At 49.1% G+C, this 22593-nt stretch overlaps 1 protein-coding gene across 2 annotated transcripts in view; it reads right to left on the reverse strand.

Annotated features, from left to right (window-relative positions):
* The window catches only part of NINL (ninein like), a 72504-nt gene that overhangs the window by 27844 nt on the left and 22067 nt on the right, over nucleotides 1-22593 (reverse strand). Inside the window, exons 2-11 of one of the 2 annotated variants that reach the window (XM_048842242.2) lie at nucleotides 21192-21396; nucleotides 14659-14755; nucleotides 12332-12507; nucleotides 9918-9984; nucleotides 8884-9074; nucleotides 7565-7717; nucleotides 4511-4678; nucleotides 3312-3448; nucleotides 2961-3101; nucleotides 1442-1616 (exon numbers count right to left, since the gene is read on the reverse strand). In XM_048842242.2, coding sequence (XP_048698199.2) covers nucleotides 1442-1616; nucleotides 2961-3101; nucleotides 3312-3448; nucleotides 4511-4678; nucleotides 7565-7717; nucleotides 8884-9074; nucleotides 9918-9984; nucleotides 12332-12507; nucleotides 14659-14755; nucleotides 21192-21374 — 1488 coding nt within the window. In that variant the 5' untranslated portion in view covers nucleotides 21375-21396. Of the gene's footprint in view, nucleotides 1-1441; nucleotides 1617-2960; nucleotides 3102-3311; nucleotides 3449-4510; nucleotides 4679-7564; nucleotides 7718-8883; nucleotides 9075-9917; nucleotides 9985-12331; nucleotides 12508-14658; nucleotides 14756-21191; nucleotides 21397-22593 lie in introns of those variants that run through there. The other variant, XM_075127323.1, reaches the window with a different exon arrangement.

Below are 22593 nucleotides of genomic sequence, written 5' to 3' on the forward strand. Positions count from 1 at the left end.
CAATAGGGGACTGTGAAGGGGCATGCATGCCCTGCACTGGGACTGCAGGGGTTAACCCCTCACTGTGGGCTGAGGAAACCACACCCCCACGGCCCTACTAGGCATGCTCGAAGTGCAACACCAGTATAAAAGGGAGCAGCCTGGCTCAGTCTGGGCAGACCACCATAGGGGAAGGAGGTATGCTGCTGGCCCCTGATGAAGGTCCGTAGGCACTCCACGACGTGGAGGCCAGCCAGCTGATAGCAACCCTCAACCCCCAGGCGCTGGATGTTACAGAGGGAGAAGGAACTGGGGGAACTAGGAAGCCACAAGATGCGTAGAAGTGGGTAGGAAGTAACCCAGGGAGTCTTTGCGGGGAGTTGGTTGGACAACCAGAGGTTAGCTTGGCGTGTTTTGGCCGGATCCCTGCCGAGCTGGTGGCAGGCAACCCTGCCACCGACACAGCCCTGGATTGGGACCTGGTGGAGAGGGAGGGCCCAGGTCCCCCTATCCTGGCCGCTGCTCCCCCTGAGGTGGTGGCCCATCCTGACAATGACTGACTCTGCCCCGAGCCTGGGGGCAATTATTGACTTTGACTGCTAGGCCGCACAGTCCTGAGCCAGGGGTGCACAGGCATGACCGCAGGCCCATCAAGACTTGTGCCCCACCCTGGGAGGGGACTGGGCGTGCCTGACCCGCAACGGGGACCATTAACATCCCAGCCAGATCTCAGTGGGTTTCCCTCCTGAGCTTTAAGGCAGGAACATGGGATGGCAGAGAGCCAAGCCATCAGAGCCTGGAAGCAATGACCTACCGTTATATTCCCTGATGCTTCACAAACGCACACTCCAATCCATAATGCAGCTAGCCAGTTTGGGCAATTCTTCTGGAGCGTGTTCCTGCCCACAAAACACAGCTCCATCAGCATGGCCGAGCACAGCCACGCGGTGCGGTGGTCGCTTACCTTATGGAAAGAGCTGCTAACTTAATGGGAGAATCCCTTTTTCTGTTCTATAACCTTCCAATAATGTTTTCAGGGGAGGGCTGGGCTAGTGTAAGACCCTGATCAGGAGATGTGAAGAAGAAAAAACCCACATGATTTCTTGCTTTTAAACACTACTCTGTTCTCTATGGGCTCTTATTCATGGCGAAGGTCTGTCACGTGTGGCTTGCCTCTCTCATCCTCTCCCCAGGAGGGAGGTGTGTGGGCAGTGTTCTGTTTCGCGGGGAGGGGTTTGTTTCTAGGTGATATGAGCATGTTGCCGGGTGTGTGTTTCTACCTCCTCTGTCCTATTTAAAAAGGTTACAGTTCCCGCAGGGCCAGCAAAAAGATTGAGTTCAGACAGGAGGGTTTTCCATGTTAGCCTGGCTCCCGGCCTCTCCCATCAATCCGGCAGGAACACCACAGACTGCACATCGGGCACCCCCTTGCAGCGATAGGCTCCCAGGGTAGTGGCTTCACCTGTACTGCTAAGGTCAGCTTCTCCCTCAGGCTGGTCTTTTCGCCTTGGAGGAGTTTTATATCCACTTCCAGTTTGGTTTGCTGATCAGTCACTTGTTGCAAGAGGAGCGCTCGGTCTGTCTCCACGTCAGATTTAATAATGCTCAGCTTCCCTCGATAGTCTTGCTCCAGATCTCTGCAACAGACAAGCGTCCCTGCTCAGTGTCCAGCAGAAAGCCACCATGGGCAAGTGACTGTGAAGACTGAGATTTCCCAAAGGCTCTTACGTGACTTGGGAGCACAATTCTCTCAGGCTTTCAATGCACTTGTGCTCCCAAGTCACATAGATGCTGTGGCAAGTCCCACCCTCGGCATTGTCATAGATTTTAAGGCCAGAAGGGACAATTAGGTCATCTAGTCTGACGTCCTGTAGTGCAGAAACCCTCACTCAGTTACCTGGCACTGAGCCCAATAACTTGGGTTGGACTAAAGTGTCTCTTCTGAAAAAGAGAATTGTCCCAGGGTTCGCAGGGTCCCTGAGTCCCAGGCCACTCCTTATCCAAACCCGCATCTTGTCTTTCAAATGGTCACTTCCCCCTGCTCTCATCCACTAATAACTGGCTCCAAAACGTGTATGTGTGTGAGTGAGAGAGTTCTAGGCTGGGTGGGTGGGTGCGTGTGTGTATGTGTGAGATATATATATATATATATATATATAAAAACAGGACAGGAAGAAGCTACATGGAAAATGAGTCAAATTTTATTTTCAAGTTTGAAAAAAACCCAAAACAACCAATTAAAGCGTTATTAGAGCATCACTTCTGCTCCTCCTCAGATAGGGAACTCACTCTGATACAGGAGTGAAAATACCTATATTTCCCTTCAAATACCAAAGGCTGGTGGGTCTTGCCCACATGCTCAGCGTCACTGATCGCCATATTTGGGGTTGGGAAGGAATTTTCACCCAGGTCACATTACCAGAGACCCTGGGGGGTTTTCACCTTCCTCTGCAGCATGGGTCACTTGCAGGTTTAAACTAGTGTAAATGGTGGATTCTCTGCAACTTAAAGTCTTTAAACCATGGTTTGTGGGCATCAGTACCTCAGCCAGAGGTTATGGTCTATTACAGGAGTGGGTGGGGAAGGTTCTGTAGCCTGCGATGTGCAGGAGGTCAGCCTAGATGATCATGATGGTCCCTTCTGGCCTTAAAGTCTATAAAAGGGGAAGTGCTCAAACTCTTGTGAGTTTTTGGTCAATATCAGTCACATTGCTAGGAACTTATTCAAATCTTCGTAGCCTAATGGCAGCATTCGACTTCACAATGGGGCTGCACACCATGCATACCGTAAGACATGCAGGTTACTTGCTAATGCTGAAATCCGTGAGCACCAGACCCACACCTGGTGTAAATGGGCAAAGCTCCGCTGAAGTGAGTGGATCAGTGGAGCTGCACCCAGGTCACACAGACAGAGAATCTGGCTGTCTGTGTACCAATCCACAGGAGACATTGTATACAGGCACACAGGCTGCTCTCCCATACTTCAGTTTGCTCTCATGGTGGTGCTCCATGGCCTCATGATGATCATCCACTTCCTTAACGAGCTGCAGGTTTAGTTTCTCCGCCTTCTCCAAGTCCAGCCTTGCCTTGTCTCGCTCCCTGGAGACCTGCTCCACCTGGGCCCTGCAAGGACAGGCAGATGATGCTGACAGTATGACAAAGGGCTTCCCGGCATCCGGAGAGAAGCACCCCCTCAGAGGAGCCCACGAGTGCCCACACACAGTTACGTCCAGCACACGTCTCACCTGGCCTGAGACCAAAACAAATAAGAGCCTTTGTCGGCTCTAGTACAGAGACCCCGCCAAGCAGGGCAGGGAAGAGCAGACGCCTTACTCTAGGTAGTTCAGCTCATGTTTGTAGGAAGCAAAGGCTGCATGCTGGACTCCACTCTTGGAAACCATCAGCTCGTTGTCAAAGGCCACAGCCAGCTCCGCCAGGCTCACTTTCTCCTCCAGGCTGAAATCCAGACTCTGCAAAAATCCAAGAACAGCCCCCTGAAGTTCTCTCTCTCAGGTACGCAATGCCTCCCACCCCCTCATTACCAGAGCACCTGAGCGCCTCGCAACCTAAAATAGCACTTCCCCTGTGTTCACCGATGGGGAGCAGAGACGCTAAGTGACTTGCCCCAGGTCACACAAAGTGTCTGCAGGAGAGAAAGGAATTGGCTCTCTCAAGTCCCAGGTTAGCATACTGAGCCATCCTTCCTCTCCTACGTGCACACAGCGGATATCGCAGAGCAGGTCTGACAGAGAACATTTACTGAATAGCGCTTGCTGTGCACTAGATCACTGGCTCAAGAACCCAGCCCTGTAGACGCCGGGACCCGGCCTCCTCATCACGAACCGGGCAAAGGCTGACGTTTATTTGGAACACGAACAGCAGCAGGAGGTTGCTGTTGTTCACAACCCCAATCATCGTCAGGTTGCTCAAAGCAGCATGAGAAATATGCGATGCGGAACGGATCATAGCCCAGGACAGGCAGTCCTAAAACCGAACAATGTCTGCCCACATTTCAGCAAATCATGAGCAACTGGACAAGGGAATAGAAAAGAGAGCTTTGCACATCTTTATTATTGTTTTGTGGCTGTGGCTAGAAGGCACGGACCAGGATCCCACTGTGCCAAGCACTGTACAAACACAAAACAGAGCAACAGTCCCTGTCCCAAGATGCTGATAATCTAAGTACAAGACAAGAGACACCGATAATAGTGACTCCTACGGTAATGTTTTAAGCTGAATTACTTGCCTCTCTGTTGGAGTTAGACAGGGATGGTGATATAGGACAGGGAACAAGAAATTACATCTCAAAGTGTTATGCCCCTGAGTACAGACCGTGCCCCTCGGTTCCCAGGCTGGTGGCCCATCATAAGGAAGTGCTCAGATAATTACCCCTTGGCTACAGATGATAGAAATCCCCATGCAAATCTGGCATCTGCCATCCCTCCTCCATTCCCCATAAGCAGGAAGCTAGAGGGCTCGCAGTAACACGGAAAAGCAATTCTAAAATCAATCAATAAAGTAATCTGTAAAACCTTGAGAATCTCCTTGCAGTTTTCAACTCCTTCCTGGGCCCAGATGGAGAGGATCTGTGCAGGACTCGCAAAGCCGCTGCCGTCATTGATGCAGGAGAAGGGACGCAGACACTCGTAGCTGGACAGTAACAACGGAGTAGCAATTCTAAGCCCATTCTCCTCGGAAGCCTGGAAATCAACTGAGATGAGTCAGCTGAGCAAGGCATTTTGAGGCATCGAGAACACACACTTCAGTCCTGCAAACAGACTGCTGGCATGTAATAAATACTGGAGAAGACGGAAACACTCTGAGCTAAGAAGCAGCAGGATCTAGGCGCTCGGAGCCAGGAAGCCCCGAGTTCAATCCCAGTGCTGCCGTAACATTGATACAGAATCTTGGGCAAACCACCTAGGCTCAAATTCTCCAGAACGCCCTCCCCTTCTGGGTTCGCCGATTCCTGAACGCTCAGCTTTGGACACCAAGAGCTTGAATTTTGGAGCTGTGGATGCTCAGCATGTCTCAATGAACTCTGGGGGAGCTGGGGCTGCTCTGCATCTCTTGGAAGTCACGTGGAGGGGTCTGAAGCTGGGCACCCAACCCTACAAAATTAGAGGCCACTTTTGAAATTCTGGCCCTTAGCTGTGTGTATGTCAGTTCCCCAGATGTAGCAGAGCATCACGATACCGACCTGCACCACAAAGTCTTGGGCAGAATCAGTTGGGTCTGTTTGGCAGAGCACTTTGGAAGTGTCAGTCGCTAGATAAAGTGGAACTCGTTTGGTGTGGGGGTGATGGAACAACCCCAAAACTAGGTTCAGATCCTGATGGGTCAACCCAGCCCCCTGCACATGTGAGGCAGACAAATTAAGCTCAGTGCAATTTACTCCAAGGACTGGATTCTGATAGCCAGGACGTCCCTGCAGAGCCGAGAACATCTTGGGGTAAGCTACAAAGAGCGTGGCTAAAAGGGCACACCTAGGGCCAGATTCTGATACTCTTACTCCTGCTGAGTAGTGCCTCACTCCTCAGGCCGTCCCCTGAAATCCCCAGTGAAATCCTCAGCCAAAAGATCTCATGGCCTATTTGGAAAGAGTAATGGTTTCCTCCGGTCTCCTTCCCCCACGGTTACGTAGTGGGCCCGTGGACTGTTTCCAGACTAGAAGTAGCTGCATTTTAGTACTACGGTTAGTTTCTGAGCACTTGGAGATCCTTGGGAATGAAAAGCACCGAGTATCAAATATTTATTGCTATTATAGTAAGAAAACATTGATTACGCCGATTTCCATGCACCAGCGAGATGATCTCCCAAGGAGGTTACGCCCGTAGCACATGGAGACACACCTGATCTAGTTTGAACAGCAACAGCAGGGAAGTTGCAGCATGGGCCGCGCAATCACGCCGGGACCCTTGTGTTTGTACACAAAAAGCTTCACTGCTGTTATTACCTGAATCAAGGCTAGCGCGGGTGTGCCTACAGGTGCTGCAGTCACACCTCGGATTGCGGTGTAGACATATCCAGAGTCAACACAAGGGCAGGGCGGCCCATAGTCCTGAAGCTGACATTATAATTGGAGCAGTATTTCTTCATTCCAGCGGCATAGGGTTTCCCTCCTCTCTCCGGTCAGACAGGAGGCAGTTACATGAGCCTCTCACTGTGTCCACACTGCAAGCGACAATGTGACTGTGGCCCAGGCAGGCATAGGGTGAGTAACAACAGCACAAAGATGCACCAGCAGAGAGACTGCAGCGTGGCCTAGCAATTCGAGTACGTATCCGGGGTCTCCGGTGGGCTAGTAGGCCGCGTCTGCACGAAGCACCCCTGGCGCCGGCGTGGAGTATCTGGGCAGCTACACAGGCCCAGCGCTGGTAGCTGGGCCCCCCAGGGAAGAGGTGTTTTTAGACTGCTGGGAGAGCAGCAGCACGTTGGCGTTGCCCGTGCAGACTAGCCCCTAGAGATCTCTGAAGAGCCAAGCATCAGCAAAACCCAGCAACTGCAAAGGGCCTCTTCGATGCTGAACGAAAGCTGCATTCCTTGGCCCAGGACCAGCCTCTTTAGCAGCTGGGAACAAAGCTCGACAGCACGAACTACCTGAAAATCCAGACTCCTCTCACAGCAGTGAAAGCGCTGGTGTGCCAGGGGAAGCAAGAGATTGTGCGTGTGAGAGAGACTGTACCAGCCACCCACTGACTTAACTAGGCCATAAACAACATGTGGATCCCTCAGCTCACAGACTGCTCCCATGACAGGTAGGAGGAGAACAGCGCTACTGAAATACGCAGACGGCACAGTTAAAACTCACGCGGAGTCTGGACACTCGGGAGCGACGTTCCAACACCGGCCCTAGCCCCGCCATGCCGTGCAGCGTGTGTGTTTTTAGGGCACGCCCTTCGGGACAGTGATTTAGTTAGACATGTGGGGATGCACAGCGGGAACTGTGCTCCGCCCGGGCTGGTGCACAAAGGTGGGGCGTGAAGGGGGTGCCAGACGCCGCCCTTCCCATCATCACCAGGCTGGACACAACCTGTCCTGATGCTCAGGAGGCCTGAGGCTGTTACACTCGGGCCCCGTGATGTCAGTCTGGCAGTGTAAGAGGCCTTAAAGCCCCCATCTCCAGAATGCACCCTCGCAGAGGACTGCCCCACCAGGTGCAGAACTGGCATAAGGGCTCTGTGCCAGCCCCACTCCCAGTCTGCAGCACAAGGGACATGTCAGCAGGGGACACCTGAGTGAGGGCACAGCCAGAACAGGAAGGGGTGTGGCTGGAGTGCACAGGCTCTGGCTAGCTCTGCTTCCCAGGGACCAGGAGGAGCTGTAAGCAGTAAAACATCAGTCAGGGTGCCCCTCTTTGCAGGGGAGAGGGGCAAATCCTTCTACACTGGTAGCTGAGCCTCCCTGGGAATTCTGCTCAGAAAGCATCTGACGCAGAGCACTGTGTTTTGTCAGGCACTAGAATGTGCTTGATCCAGACCCCAGGGAAGTCAATGGGAGTCTTTCTACTGGCTCCCAGGCTCTTTAGCCAGGCCTGACATTCGGAGTTATATCCAGGACTCTTGGGAGTCCTGCCTCGGACTCACCTGGTGATCTGGCAGCTGTCTGGGCTGTTTGACAGGCGTGGAAAAAACAGGAAAAGAAACAGGCCCATGGCTGGACAAGCCAAGCTCGAACTCCTGAAAGCTCACCCTGCCATCTCCATCTCTGTCCAGCCTACGAAATAAATCTTCTAGTTCCTGCAGAAAACCATTGGGGGAAAAAGTTAGCGGAAACATCAGCCACATGCAGATCCCAGACTCATTCACTGGAAACCAACATCTTTTTTTTTTTTTAAAGTTCCCTATTGTTTTTACATAACGAACAGAATCGACAATAAACAAGAATGAACCCTTCCACCTCTCCACACCAAAAGAGAAACTCCAGTAAATACAAAGGCATGTAGTGACTCCATGTAGATACACGCAGTCCACATCAGTTGCTCCAATTAGGGATAAAAACAATACACACCAGACACAGGTCATCGCACTGTATTTACAAATGCACTTGGGGAATGCGAGCTCAGCTCTGCAAACCAGCTACTTCACGGAACTAAGACTAGAACCTAGATTTCCCAACTTCCAGTGCTTTAGCTACAATCCCCATGTAGCCATTGGGCTGGGACAACTGTAGGTTGATTCCATCTCATATTAGTTTATATACCCAGGAGAGAGAAGAATTTGTGACAATGTGGTATTGACTTCATCGGGTGTCCATGCGCATGCAGGGGTCTGCCGGTGTGGACCACACTGCAGGACTGGGGCTGAACTGAGCAGAGGGTGCACTGTTAATTGGCTAATTAAACAGTCTTTTCCCACAGATGTAAATGGATGTAAATGTATCAGACTATGCAGAAGTGTCAGGCCAAGTTCACACCACAAACTTACCTTAGCATAACTACGTCACTCAGGGATTGAAAAATCCTGTCGACAGAGCTATCACCGCTCGTGCAAAGGACTTACCTACGCCAACGAGAGAAGTTCTCCCGGGAGTTAGTAGTGTCTTCCCTAAAGTGCTACCCTGGTGCAGCTGCGTCACTGCAGCACTGTATGAGAGACATGCCCTGTGTGCCACAAGGCTGGCTAGAAATCAGTACTGAATTCAGGTTTTGGGTTCAAAGAGGCTACTGTTAATTGCTTCATACATATTACAGACCAGATCCTCAGCTAGTCAAGACAGCTCCGCCGAGGTGAATGGAGCTGCACTGACTGACACCAGCTAAGGATCTGGCTATGTTCTTGAAGCATATTTGCAAGCGTCTGAAGACGTCACGATTTATTTCTGAAAGCCATTTACCCTGACGATGTGCTTTTACTAATCAGGTTGCCTTCCCAATGGACTCATTTCCATGCTGCCCCCAACTCACCTCCTGCTCCAGCTCTTTGAGCCCAATATTCTTACAGACCGTCGCCAGCTCGCACTTGCTGAGGTAGCCAGTGTTCCCTATATCCAGTTCTTCCCAGATGCCCCGAATCTGACCCTCTGTCATATCAAAGCAAGGGCTGTCTGTCTGCCGGGGGCTGTCAAATAGGTCAGGATTCCAGGTGCTCGTTTGGCCTAAAATTATTAACCATGTATCAGTTACACTAACAGAGAGATACTACTGTTCCTAATGAGCACGTGGGGCCCACCAGGAAGAGCTCACTACAGGTCTGACTCAACTCCCACTGTACTCAACGGGAGCGTCTCCCCTGACATCAATGAGAGCTAGACGGGGCCCTCTAAGTACTGTTCCATGGCACTATTTTAAAACCTCAATTTTCGGCAAAGAAAAGCTTCGTCCTTAGGACCCTATATTCTAAAGATCAGGTGTGTTTATAGGGAGAGCATTTATTTTTTAAAACCAACAAATTTCTTATCAGGGATCTTAAATCAGATGCTTCTGATTCAACTCCAAACTTTGCCAAAGAAAATTCTCTGGCCACAGATCACATGTATTGTTGGGAGCACCAAAGATATTGAAGCTAAAAGGTGATTGGGATTAAATTTTGGATTAGACTAGAAAGGTGTCATAACCTTAATTAGAGAGATCCTCATTTCTCATCGATTCTGGGCTCCCTAATTAAATAGCAGGAGTTCATCTTGGATATTTTTAGAAGATTAATAGGGCAGCTGTAGGAAGAATTGAAGCCTGGCAAAGCTCACTGCACTTCAGATCACCACAGCATCACCTCGAACAGAGTTGTGTCTACAAGGAAAGAACGATGTTCGTCTTTTCTAAACCAATGCTGCAAAAAGGAGCCCCCCCAACAGATTTTCCTGAGGGACGGGAATAAAACGTAGGGTCAGCTCTTCAGCTGGCATAACTGAATTTCTAGTCACAAAGGATCTGGGCCATAAACAGTCAGAAAGCCTGTTAACCCCAAAAGCATTTTACACAGAGGAGCACTGATTTTCTACCTTGTGCCGGGAACATTTCATTCTGTGGTTCTTTAGCACTTTCCACTTCTTCATCTGATTTAAGGCTCTGCAGAAACAATGTATGAACAGGATTAAGTATCACAGAGAAATTCTGGTGGGTGGAATAATGGTTTGTGATTTAGGGTAAGTGAAAAGGGCTGACATGAGTCATCAGAGACTGTCAACCATTTAAAATCCCTATTATAAATACAAAATGATCGTTCATCTTATTTTTAGCTGTACATTTAATATGCAAAGTCTTGATTATAATTTATCTGTAACATCATAATTCCACAACCGTACGCATTCACCAAAGAAAGATCAGGTTATTAACTCACTGTTTTGTGTTACTTATCCAGTACTAAAGGATGTTACACTGACCAGTTCTACAACCTCTGGACAAGATTATCAAGAGCAACTAGTAATTTTGGGACTCAGTTATTGGGAGCGCATTTCAAGAGACATTAAAGACAAGTCTGATTTTCAGAAGGACTGAGCACCAGATCTCTGAAGAGCCAGCCCTATATTATTTGTCTTCCCTAGGTGCTTATATGGCCCCATCACTACAGCATCCAGCCTTTAATGTGTTTATCCTCATCACCCTGGGGCAGGGTGACGATCCTCCTTGTATGGATGGGAACTGAGGCACAGAGAGGGTAAGTGCCTGGCCCAAGGTCACACCAGGAGTCTGCAACAGAGCTGGGAATTGAACCTGGGTCTCCCAAGTCCCAGCAGCACGTAACCACTGGACAACTCTTCGTCTGTTATGTTAAGGTGCCCTGGGACGGGTTCACAAATGACTGGTCACTTGGTTCCTGTGGGGTAAGACAGAGGGGAACACACAGGGGCATTTTAAAAGAAAATAGTGTTCGATGAATGCTCTTTGAAAAGCCGTCAATCGTTTTTTCCCTACACACAAGCCAGTCTCTGCTGATCTGTCTTTCTTTTTTTTTAAAACTTAAATAAATTGTTAAGGCAACTTACAAGAATGGCAGATGTAACAGTGGGACGTAAAGAATGTAACAACAAAGAACAAAACTATTCTGCTAAAAGGAAATCAGACACCAGAGCAAAACAACTAAGCAAAGGGCCCTGAGTCTGCCCCCAGCAGGGCTCGGGGCGGGGGGGAGGGAGAGGCACTGTGTGCAGGGATCCACCCATGCAGGGCAGCCTGCAGGACTGGGGCCAAGCCATGGAGCTGCATTTTTGGACCAGCAGGGGAGCTGCTCTGCCCACTCAGCCATGGGGGAGGGTAACATTTGTTTTCTCTCAAAATAGTTTTCTGTCCAAGGATGAATTTGTTCACGTTCTCCTTGCCCTGTGTTTTTATTTTAAGAGAGAACGGTCTCGTGAAGCAGCATGTTCTAAGCAGCATGATATAAGCAATCTACATTTCTTTTCTTAGACTCTGTTTATATTTTCTTTAAAAATAATGCATCCAGTTGACTCATCATCTGTTTTTCATTAACCAGAGCTCTCCCTGGAGACCCCACAAGCAATGACAACCCCCATTCTCAACCCCATGCCGATCCTCCTGTCCCACAAAGAGGGGCAAAGCTACTGTCCATTAAATGGGTTTTGAAGCAAAACGTCCATAGGGGGGTCCTAGGTGCGATAGTTTAACTTACTTAGAACCCCCGTTAATAGCTCTTACAGAGTGGCCTGCTCTTGCTTTAATTGTTATTTGTATCACAGAAGCACCTTCAGGGCACCATTGGAGTAGGTAGGTAGCGAGAGACAGCCTTTGCCCCGAACAGCTGACATCCTACAGGGACAGGAGAGGGGCGGGAGGGAAAACGGACGCCCTGAGCGTGGAAGGGACCTGAGCCCCACTCCAGTGCCCTGTGACTTGTGTGGACGTGGGGTAGGGCGCAGCGAGGCAGCCAAGTTGGAATGTCCCTGACTTTTGTCCATTATCTTTCCAGCAGGGGACACTTCACGAATCGAGTAAATGTTTTTCCAATAAATTTTATTTCCTTCCATTTAATTCATTGTACAAAAGGGGGAATCTCTTCCCACAGGGGTAACCAGAATTTGGTAACCATAGGGGTGACCAAAACCAGAGGTACGGTACTGCTGTCTGGCTGCAGGCTCTGGGGGACAGGGACCGTGTGCAGACTCTGCCATGCACAATAGGCTCCCAGGGTGCCCCACCAATGTCCAAATGGCACCTGTATCAACTCTGCCTGGTACCTGTGCAGCATTCTTCCTACGACCCGCTCTAGCACTGGGCTTTGTAATCCATGCCCAATGCAGATCGGCACTTCTTAAGGATTGCCACAGGTAACCATTCAGAACAGATTAGACCACCATGAATGCGGCCTTCTGTTTAAACATTACTTGCAATCAAGCAAGAAGGCTGAGTTAAATCTGGCCAGCCTGCTCCAAGGAGCGGGGGAATGAGTCATTCCTACCTCCGCACTCTCCAGAGATGCCGAGCGTCTCAGCTGACTCTTCACGCTGGCTTTAACTTGCTGATCTTGTAAATACTTGGTGGTTTCCACCTCGGTTTCTTGGAGCTCTGGCTTCGTCCAGCGGCCATACCACTTAGCCCCATTCACGTACTTGGGCTTGACATCATCTGGGACAGCTAGGTGGGAAAAAAATCAATCTCAGTCTGGGACACACAGATGTCTAGACAAATTTCTTTTCAAACTCTGCTGCTTATTTAAAACCAAAAAAGACCGTGCTGCTCAGACTGAGAATACAGAGAGCTCCTAGCACAGTGACTTTCACTGCGGAACTACAGCATTGCTCCCTTGCTCTCTCTAAAGGCCAAATAGCTTTCTATTTGGACACACAAATCACAGACCCACAGAGAGAACGGCCAGTCTGAAGAGTGACTCACTCTGCCTTCTCCCGCATTAGGATTCACACGCGTACCAAGTAAACAGAAAGAGTTCCCCTTTTCCGCTCTTATTTAAGCAGCAATGAGCTTTGAGTAATGGTGTCCCTGATCACATCATCATGTGCAGGGACCAAACCTGGGACCTCAGGATCTTAAAACAGGCGTCTATTGCCTGAGCCAAAGGACCACTTGTTGTCACATAAGCAGGTAGCAAACTCAAACCTCGGTACGTGGTGTGACCAGAGGCAGTCAAGGTGTAGGGTACGCAAGAAGACAAATTGTAGCGGCTGATATTTGCTGAACTCCAGCTGTGCTTGCGTGCTGCAGTATTCTAGCTTTCTGGCCCGCACTTAGCCCTCACCACTGCGCGCCCAAAAGCTTCACAATGGTTTTTTTTGGACAGCACCCAGCGAGGTAGGGAAGGACAGTCCCCACCTGTCAAAGGGAGAAGTGAAGCACAGGGTAGATTAAGCGACTGGCCCAAGGTCATGCAGGAAGTTTGGGGCAGAGCTGGGAACTGAAGCCTATCTCCCCAGTTCTGTGCCCTACCCCTGAGGCCATTCTCCCGGCCCTATTACAAGAGTATTCCAGTGTTTGAAGGATCAAGCGATCCAGAGATTCGCAGGCCCGAAGGGACCAATGTGATCATCTAGTCTGACCTTCTGTCTAACTAACACAGGCCAGACAACTGCCCCCAGCGATTCCTGCCTCCAGCCCACCGCTTCTAGACATAACCTTTTCCCCCATTCTAAACAATCCTAGCTATAATGCGCTGGTTGGGAGAGCATCAAAGCTCATGTCCTGCTGTGCTCCACCAGTCTCACACACCGTGGGCCCGTTGCCCACTGTACAAGTGTATGGGACGGTGTACGTCCAGTCCTGCCTCAATGAGACAAAATGAGGAATAGCTGGGCATGCTAATGTGACACGTACAGCTAAAGCTGTGAATCTTCCGTGACCCTGCTGCATCCCTGGCCACCCCAGAAAGGACACACCTGGGCAGGTGGCCGGTTACCGACAGAGGCTATTTGTCTGGAAAAGCCCAATACTGAAGCTATGAGTGGGATTTAACAATCCTGAATTAACCCTTTTGTTGCTAGCCCTCACTTTGCTGAAGTTGCCAAGTCACTCAGTGCAAAATTCACACCCCACCCGGCCACAAAGCATAACAAACAATTAAAAAACTGCCTATCTTAGGTACTGATCTGGTCCCATTGCCTCTGTCTTGGGCACTGGTGCAACCTCTACTAGACTGCTGTGGCATCCATAATTCAAGAAGGATGCTGATAAATTGGAGAGAGTTCAGAGGAGAACCCTGACAACCATTATAAGGCATGTTTTCCAATCTTTTAGTGAAAGACTCAAGAAGCTCAATCTACTTGGTTTATCAAAGACAGAAGTTAGGGGTGACATGATCATTTCAGATCCCACCTGGGGATCAGAAATTGGATAATAAAAGGGATATTCAGTCTAGAAGACAAAGGTCTAACAAGCTCCACCAGCTAGAAGTTGAAGCTAGACAAATCCAGTCAGACTAGATGATCACAGTGGTCCCTTAAGATCTAGGAAGGACCTAGTGTGGTATCTGAGCACCTCGCAGTGTTCAATGTATTTACCCTCAGCACCCCGGGGAGGTAGGGCAGTGCTGTGATCCCCGTCTTACAGACAGGGAACTGGGGCACAGAGAGACCTGCCCAAGGTCACATGGGAAGTCCGTGCCAGAGCAGGGAATCAAACCCACAACTCTCTCGTTCCAGGCCAGTGCCCTAACCACTGGACCATCCTTCCTCTCTGTCTTAGCAATTCGTCAATGCACCAGCAGGTAAGGCTTTCAACTGGCAGCAGAAGCAGAGGGAAAAAAACTGAACAACCAGCTGCAAAGTCTCCCAGCACCTGGTTCCAAGTAGCTGCTCTCCTCGTCGGAAATGCCCAGGTCAATGTTGGAGGACAGCACTGCCACGAAACCTTCTTTAAACTCTTCAAAGTTTACCTAGTGGAGACAGGAAAAGATGCTGAACACGCATACCGGGCCTCCCATCAGACACCTGGGGCGGTCACTCGTACTCAGTTCAGCCTCACAAGCCTCGTTTCGTGCTTCTGCTGGGAGCCTGCTATGTGCAGAAGCAATGCGCTGTCCTCCTCCATCACTCAGAGATAACCTGGGGGGTTCGCCTCGGCTATTGCAGTGTCTGATAGGAGACGCTGGGTGCAGGCCGCTAGAAATCTTACACTGCACTGTCTGGGACCTGCAGCCTGGGTTCTGCTGGCTTACTCTGCCTTGGGCATCCATTACCAGGCTACTGGAACTCAGTCTGCTGGATAATAACTAGCTCATCTTCTTCTCAAAGGCCACGTCTACACTAAGGAAAAATGGGGTGTTTTTAAACACATGCTATTGAACAGGAGCTAACATCTTAATGCAGACAAGGCAGAGGGCAGTTTTAACCTGCATTAGCTGGTCACGGTAAGCCCTGGGGGAGTCAAGGGTTTATCCTGGACAGGTATCCTGCTAGAACATGTCTACACTAGGATGTTAACATGTTGGCCAGCACACCTTTTCCCTAACGAAGCCAACACCGAAGGAAAACTACAATGCGACATATACAGACAACAGGGTCTGATCCTGACTGAGCCTCGGAGGCATTACCACAATACACGTAGCAGTATATAATACAGACAACTAAATACTGACTGAAGCTAGAGTACGTAAGCAGAACCTGGTATTTTCTGTGGACCCTGCTGACAATTCAGCCTCTACTGCCCGTTGTACTCCAGATTCGTAGCTTTCAGCCCTTGAGGCTGAGAACGAAACATTCCCAACCTGAATTACTGCTAGACCATCTCAGAAGCAAACAGCTTGAAACAGGACTTCTGAGAAGCATTCACTGACCCATCTATCTAAAGGGAATGTTAATACATATGTTCTACACTGATTATTTAAGAGGTTAATAGAGCACACTATTTCACCTCTGGTCATTTTAGTAGAAGCATTTAGGTAGTGTACTTCCATCGTTGTTAGATGCAGTAACAAATACGGGCACATCTAGTTGCTGGAACACAGAACTAGCTATTCAGCTCTTTCCCCTCCGTCCAATCCCCACAAACATGGCAGGTCCCCTCTATCCTTACAGTTTTTCAAAATGCATTTTGTTTGCATCAGAGCATCCCTATGTTCTCAGAGATCTCACTCTTGATCGTGTTCAAACATGCATGCAATTAAAGTAAAACAGAAGACAGTCGTTGACGTACTTGGAGAAAGAGAGAGAGAGAAACTGTGAGAGAGGTCAACTAAATTCATAGAATCATAAACATGTTGGGCTGGAAGGGACTTCAAGACACCATGGATTCCAGATCCCTGCATGGAGGCTGGGCCAAGTAACCCTAGACCCTCTTGGCAGGGCTTTGTCCAACCGGTTCTTAAAAACCTCCAATGACGGGGATTCCCCAGCCTCCCTTGGAAGCCTGTTCCAGAGCGTAACTGCCATAAATAGTTAGAGAGTTTTTCCTGGTAGCTAACCTAAACCTCCCCAGTTTCCTGTCTTGGGATGTTGCAGATTAAGCCCATTACTTCTTGTCCTACCTTTAGTGGACATGGGGAACAACTATACCGTCTGCTGTATAATGGCCCTTAACATCTTTGAAGACTGGTATCAGGTCCCCCCTCACTCTTCTTTTCTCAAAACTAAACGTGTTCAGTGTTTTTAACCTTTCCTCATAGCTCAAGTTTTCTAAACCTTTGATCATTTTTCTCTCTCCAATTTATCCACCTCCTTCCTGGAGTGTGCTGCCCAGAACTGGACACAGCGCTCCAGCTGAGGCCTCCCCAGTGCTGAGTAGAGCAGGACAGTGACCTCCTGTGTCTTACATACCAGACACAAGACTGATCCCTGCAAGACTCCACTAGATATGCCCTCCCAGTTCGACAGTGAGCCATTGATAAATACTCTGATTCTTTCAACTAGTTGTGCACCCACCTCAAAGTAATTTCATCTAGACATTTCCCTAGTTTGCTTGTGGGACTGCATCAGACACCTTACTAAACTCAAAATATAACATATCTACTGCTTCTCCCCTATCCACTAGGCCAATAACCCTGTCAAAGAAGAAAATTAGGTTGTTTGGCATGATTGGTTCTTAACAAATTCCTACTGGCTATTCCTTATAACCTTATTATCCTCTAGGTGCTCACAAATTGTCTGTTTATTTGTTCTGGTATCTTTCCAGAGATCAGAGTTAAGATGACTGGTCTATAATTCCAGGTGTGCACTTTGTTCCCCTTTTTAAAGCTAGGTACTAAGTTTGCCCTTCTGCAGTCCTCTGGGACCTCACCCACCCCCAGTGAGTTCCTCAAGATAATTGCCAACAGTTCCAAGATTAGGAACCAGCTGAAACAAACTACCCTAGGATGAATTTCAGCAGGCCCCACCAACTCAAATACATCTAACTCAACTAAATATTCTTTAATCTGTTCTCTCCCTATTTTGGCTTGTGTTCCTTCTCCCTTGTTAATATTAATTGTGTTGAGTGTCTGGTCACTGTTAACCTTTTCGGTGACAACTGAAGCAAAATAATCATTAGACACCTCAGCCTTCTTGACATCATCAGTCATTAGCTCTCCTTCCCCACTAAGTAGAGGACCTAACACTTTCCTTCATCTTTCTCTCACTCCTAATGTATTTAAAGTACCTCTTCTTGCCTTTTATGACCCTTGCTTGGCATAACTCACTTTGTGCATTAGCCTTTCTGATTTTGTCCCTACATGCTTGTGCTAGTCTTTTGTACTCCTCCTTAGCAATTCATCCACATTTCCACTTTTTGTAGAATTCCTTTCCGATTCTCAGGTCATTAAAAAACTCCTAATGGTACCATACTGGCCTCTTACTATTCTTTCTACCTTTGTGTCACCTCAGGTTAGCTTGCGATTGTGCCTTTAATATTGTCTCTTTGAGAAACTGCCACCTCTCCTGAACTCCTTTATCCCTTAGATTTTCTTCCCAGGAGACCTTACCTACCAGTTCTCCGAGTTTGTTAAAGGCTGCTTTTTTGAAGTCCATTGTCCTTATTCTGCTGCTCTCACTCCTTCATTTCCTCAGAATCATGAAATATATCATTTTATGATCACTTCCATTCTAATTAAATAATAATCAGTTTATAGCAATGCCTTTTCTGCTGATAAAAGCAGAAATTGCATTTGTTTCCTTGAACTGAACAGCGAGCAAATGAATGTAATGAAAAGTTTTGCAATCATTTAAATAAAACCACCAAAACCAGGATGTGATATCACTGTTTAGCTATCTTTCCTCTTACAGTCCTCAGGGCAGGCAAATCAAGTCAGTGGCTTTGGAATTTTACTTTTCAGAAGCTGAGATAATTAGCCAACCAGAAGTTAACAATTTTGCTTACAATGATTTTGGGATATCTATAAAAAGGGAAAACACCAACAATCACCCAACAACTGCAGGAAAGTCCGGAAGCACAGATTTTTTTACAGACAAAAAACTTAAAAAATCCAAAAACCTTACCCCAAACCTATCAAAAGGTTCACAAGCCTGGGACCTAGTTAAAATAGTACCAGACTGATTTATGGTTCCACGCTGAAACCATGAAAGCTGCAGTTCATCTGAGCTTTAGGTTTGTTTGAACTCAAGAGTGAAACTCAGGGGACGCAAACTCATGTAAACCAACACTGAAAGCCAGTTTGTACTACCCCCTGCAAAAAGAAAACCCTAGGGTAAAATCGTGACCCCACTGAAGTTAATGGGAGCTGTAGCATGGACTTCAAACAGGTCAGGCTATCGCCCAGCCTCCAGCATACATATATCACCCTGGCGCCTCCGCTCCCGCATCTCACTACACCCTGAGCACAGGCGTAGGTGGAAGGAATGTATAGCTGCCACGCGGAAACCCAGAGGCCTGGAACACACCGAGCTTTTCCCCGCCAACTTGCTGCGGAAGCCAGACTTCTGAGTCCTGTATTTCCCCTCAGTGAAACCCCAGTGTCTCTGCACATGCTTGCAGGGGAGTATGACTGACTGCGGGATGGCGATCTACTGCCATTCATAAATTGACTGGACCCATGTAGTTTAACGATGCTTTTGTCAGCATGAAAAATACAGCATAGCATTTTAATCACAAGAAAACACTGGGAGAAGAGGATTTTTTTTTGGGGGGTGGGGAGGGAGAGACGTTCCATTTACCCCAATATAAAGCAATCTGCTCTTTTTTCTTCTCCCTCCCTCTCCCCACAAGAGTTCCAACAATTACAATTCTTTAGCCGAGCTAACATGATGCTCTAGAGAGGGCCTGATCCAAAGCCCACTGGAGTCAATAAAGCAACGTCCATTAATGTCAATGGGCTTTGGATCAGGCCCATAGGGACTGTCCCAGATCCACTGGGAACTAGTGGCTTCAATTCTAAAGAGATCAGAGTTACAGTACTCTGCGATCCTCTCCTCTTCCCAAGCCAAACAGTGCTGAAGGAGAACACAGGTCGGAGCAGGGAGCGGAAGCCTCATTCACACTGGTTGCACTGGTTTAGTTAAATTGCTGCAATCCTGTGTGGACACTCATTTTGGTTTGAGGAGCTACTTTTGCTTGAGCTTAACTGGCTCATGATCAAGTCGTAATTGACTCAACCAGGTTTGTACTGATTTATGAGTCCTTCCACGCAGCCTTTTGTACTGGGCTAGATAAACTGATGGTAAGATTCCATTTTAAGGCCTCATCTACACTGCAAAGTTTTACCGGCATAACTATGTCGGCTAGGAACCCCCTGCCCCAGCCAACAGAGCTATGCCAGCAAAACCCCCAGTGTAACCACAACTAGACCAGCAGAAGAGTGCTTCTGTCGCATACCTAACATCCTTTGGGGAGATGGGTAGCTATGTGGGGAGAACTCCTCCTATGGGCTTATGCTGCATTTCCCCTGGCGGGGGCTCTGCCAGCCTAGCTATGTAGCCTATGGTCCGTAGACTAGACGAGCCCTTAGGAAAACCAGTATAACTCTATGTGTAGACAAACCCCAGTACTCTTCCCAGTAGCACTGCCCCAACAGGGCCAGCTAGAAGAGCAGCAGTGGAACTGAACTGGGGTGAGCTGGAACGGCAGGGGTGTTACGGGCAGGAGCAGCTGGGTCACGGATGCCATGTGCAGCAAGGCCAGAGACACAAGCCATCTTTCCCCCATCTCGTCTCCCACTGGGCCCAGTACTGGATGCTACAGAGGAAGATGTAAGAACCACACACTAGGCACATGTGGTGTAATCAGCCCCCATGGAAGACTCAAACCAATACCTAATAGTTAGCAATTGGCTTAAACCCTGCAGAATGAGGTTTTATTTCCCTCACGCTCTCAACACAGGAGCAAGGGGACTACTATGGGCAATGAAACTGAAAAGCAACAGATTTAACATGAAAGTCACTACTCTTTCCACATGATATGTGCTAAGCCTGTGGAACTGTATGCCACAAGGTATCATGGAGGTCAAGAGCTTAGCAGGACTCAGACAGGATCAGACATGTTAATCGATAGCAAGAACATGGTGGTGCTGCAGTGGAAAAGATTTTCTGAAAAGCAAATAGAAGTTTCCTCATCTGCCTGCTCCAAAGCTCTCGCACCGTCCCCTGAAGCAGCTAGCGCAAGGCACTAGCGGAGACAGGATTAGACAGACCCCAAGTATGATCCAGCCTGGCAGTTCCTCTCAGGTGCTACCACGATGGGAGCTAGGTTCCGTTCAGGCAGGGCGTGAGCAGCAGAAGGCTCCTGGCTCGCAGTGGGATTTTCTGGAAAATCTGCCTATTGAACCCCCTCCATTCCCAGGCAGGCAAACTTCAGGGCTGGCTGTGGGGCTCACTCCAACCCCACCAGCAGCAGGAGTCCCTGGAGCTGCCAGTGCCCCCCTCCTCCCCACGCAGCCAAGCACCATGGCACAGGTGAGCAGTCAGGTAAGGAACTTCTCTCATTGAGACAATCCACTGTTGGGTTAAAGGCATCCGTACTTTCGCCTGGGTCCCACAAAAACAGACACTAATGTTTCTAAAACCAGAAGAGTTGGAACAAAGCCATTAAATAATACAGGGCCCAACCCAGCCCAAGTGCTTTCCAACAGCATGTGACCTACACAGTCAACCTAACCGCACAGCTATGCTATTAATAGCCAACAAGCTTTTCATTCTGCCTCTTTTAAGTCAGTTTACTGCACTTCACCTACAGACCCCGCCAGCAGTTACACAGTCCTGGGCCCAGAGCCTGAACTCGTGTCCGTCAGTACGTAGCTCCGGCATTTAGGTACAGATAGACCGGTACTAATCTGTGGTATTTAAGAACTTTCTGAGTTTCATTTATTTATTTGCACGTTCTCTTTGAAAGAAATTAACCTTTGCACAGTGGCATGTGTAACCGCATTCAGGTCGCACGCAGCTACTCACCCTGGCAAAGTGGTCGTGTCCCAGGAGAGTTTGCAGAAGTACTGGCAGCTGCCGCTCCAGATGGAGTTTACGGCACAGCTCTGTCAGCTCCTCTTTGTCCAGATACCCCGTGCCCGTGGTATCGCAGCTGTTATAAACATCCTGAAGCTGGGACACGTACTTGTTCTCCGCTGCCTCGCCCATCCCACAGCAGACTGCAGCCAACCTGATGGGAGTCAGCAAGGGGAGAAGAATGAGCAAGCCTTGCAAACGTGAGGCATTCAAATGAAAGGTTTTGATCCGCTCCTGCTACCCATCTGGCCCCACAGAACCAGCCACCCCAAAGCAACATTCTGCCCTAGAAAACCTTGGAGATTTATCACAGCAAGAAACACTCGGCTGTTTCTAGATGACAGCAACCCAGATTCTCCACCGGAAACCTCGCAGGTGCAAACACGGAGGAGAAGAAACCACTTTACCTCCGCAACAGCCGTGCACGGGACTTGAAACACTCGGAACAGCACAAAAATGGGATCTAAACCTCCCTTTGCCCCGCACAGCTCGTGGATGAAATGCCTGGGACGGGAGATTGCAGCGCTGGTAGTGCCTGGTGCCCTCAGCTCTCCTGTGCCAGAGATTTCATCCACAGACTATGGTGAACTCTGATGGTGACACAGGGGAAGGGGAAACTCTGGTCCCATTGTCCTGCTGTTCAGACAGCTTGGTCTCAGAATAATCCAGGCCCCACGTACTCAGCAGCATGCTGGACTTCGCAGCCAGGAGAGCCACGGGCACAGAGAAGCAAGACAGTAGCCTGTGAGCTCCCCACCCCACCTCATGCTGCCATGCAGGAGACCCAAGACAGTGAAAACACAGAACATGTGTTGCCCGGACCCGCAAGGTTCCGGTGCCCCTGAGGGCAGCAGTCACCACTGGCCAACTCACAGAGCATTCACGGTGACCTCCCGGTGAGAGGAGGGGTTGCGCCCTGCAATGGTGTGACGGTGGCCACACGGCTGATTCAGGCGGGAAATCGGACAGGGACTAGGATCCCCACGGAGACTGGCCGTTAGGCTGAAGCCAGGCAGGACAGCAAGGGAAAGCACAACACCACAGGAGGAACCAAAACCATGAAGGGCTCTAGGGGCCACAATGGACACCTTGGATCGTGCCCAGGTAGGAGAGTCTCTGTTTAAATGCTCCCTTGGTGAAACACCCTGCAGCCGGACGGCACCTCATTCCACACCACCGGAGCTATCACAGCGTAGCTTCGAGAAACGGCTTGCTCTCTTCCCTTACCGAGGCCCTGTCCGCACTGCAAACTGTGCCAATTTAACCAAGCCAGTGTAGTTACAGCGATAAAACCCCCTACCCTGGACCAAGCGATTCTGGTACAAAGATACATACAACTGCATACAGCTAT

The sequence above is a fragment of the Caretta caretta genome, chromosome 3, assembly GCF_965140235.1.
Source record: "Caretta caretta isolate rCarCar2 chromosome 3, rCarCar1.hap1, whole genome shotgun sequence".
NCBI classification, from domain to species: Eukaryota; Metazoa; Chordata; order Testudines; family Cheloniidae; genus Caretta; species Caretta caretta.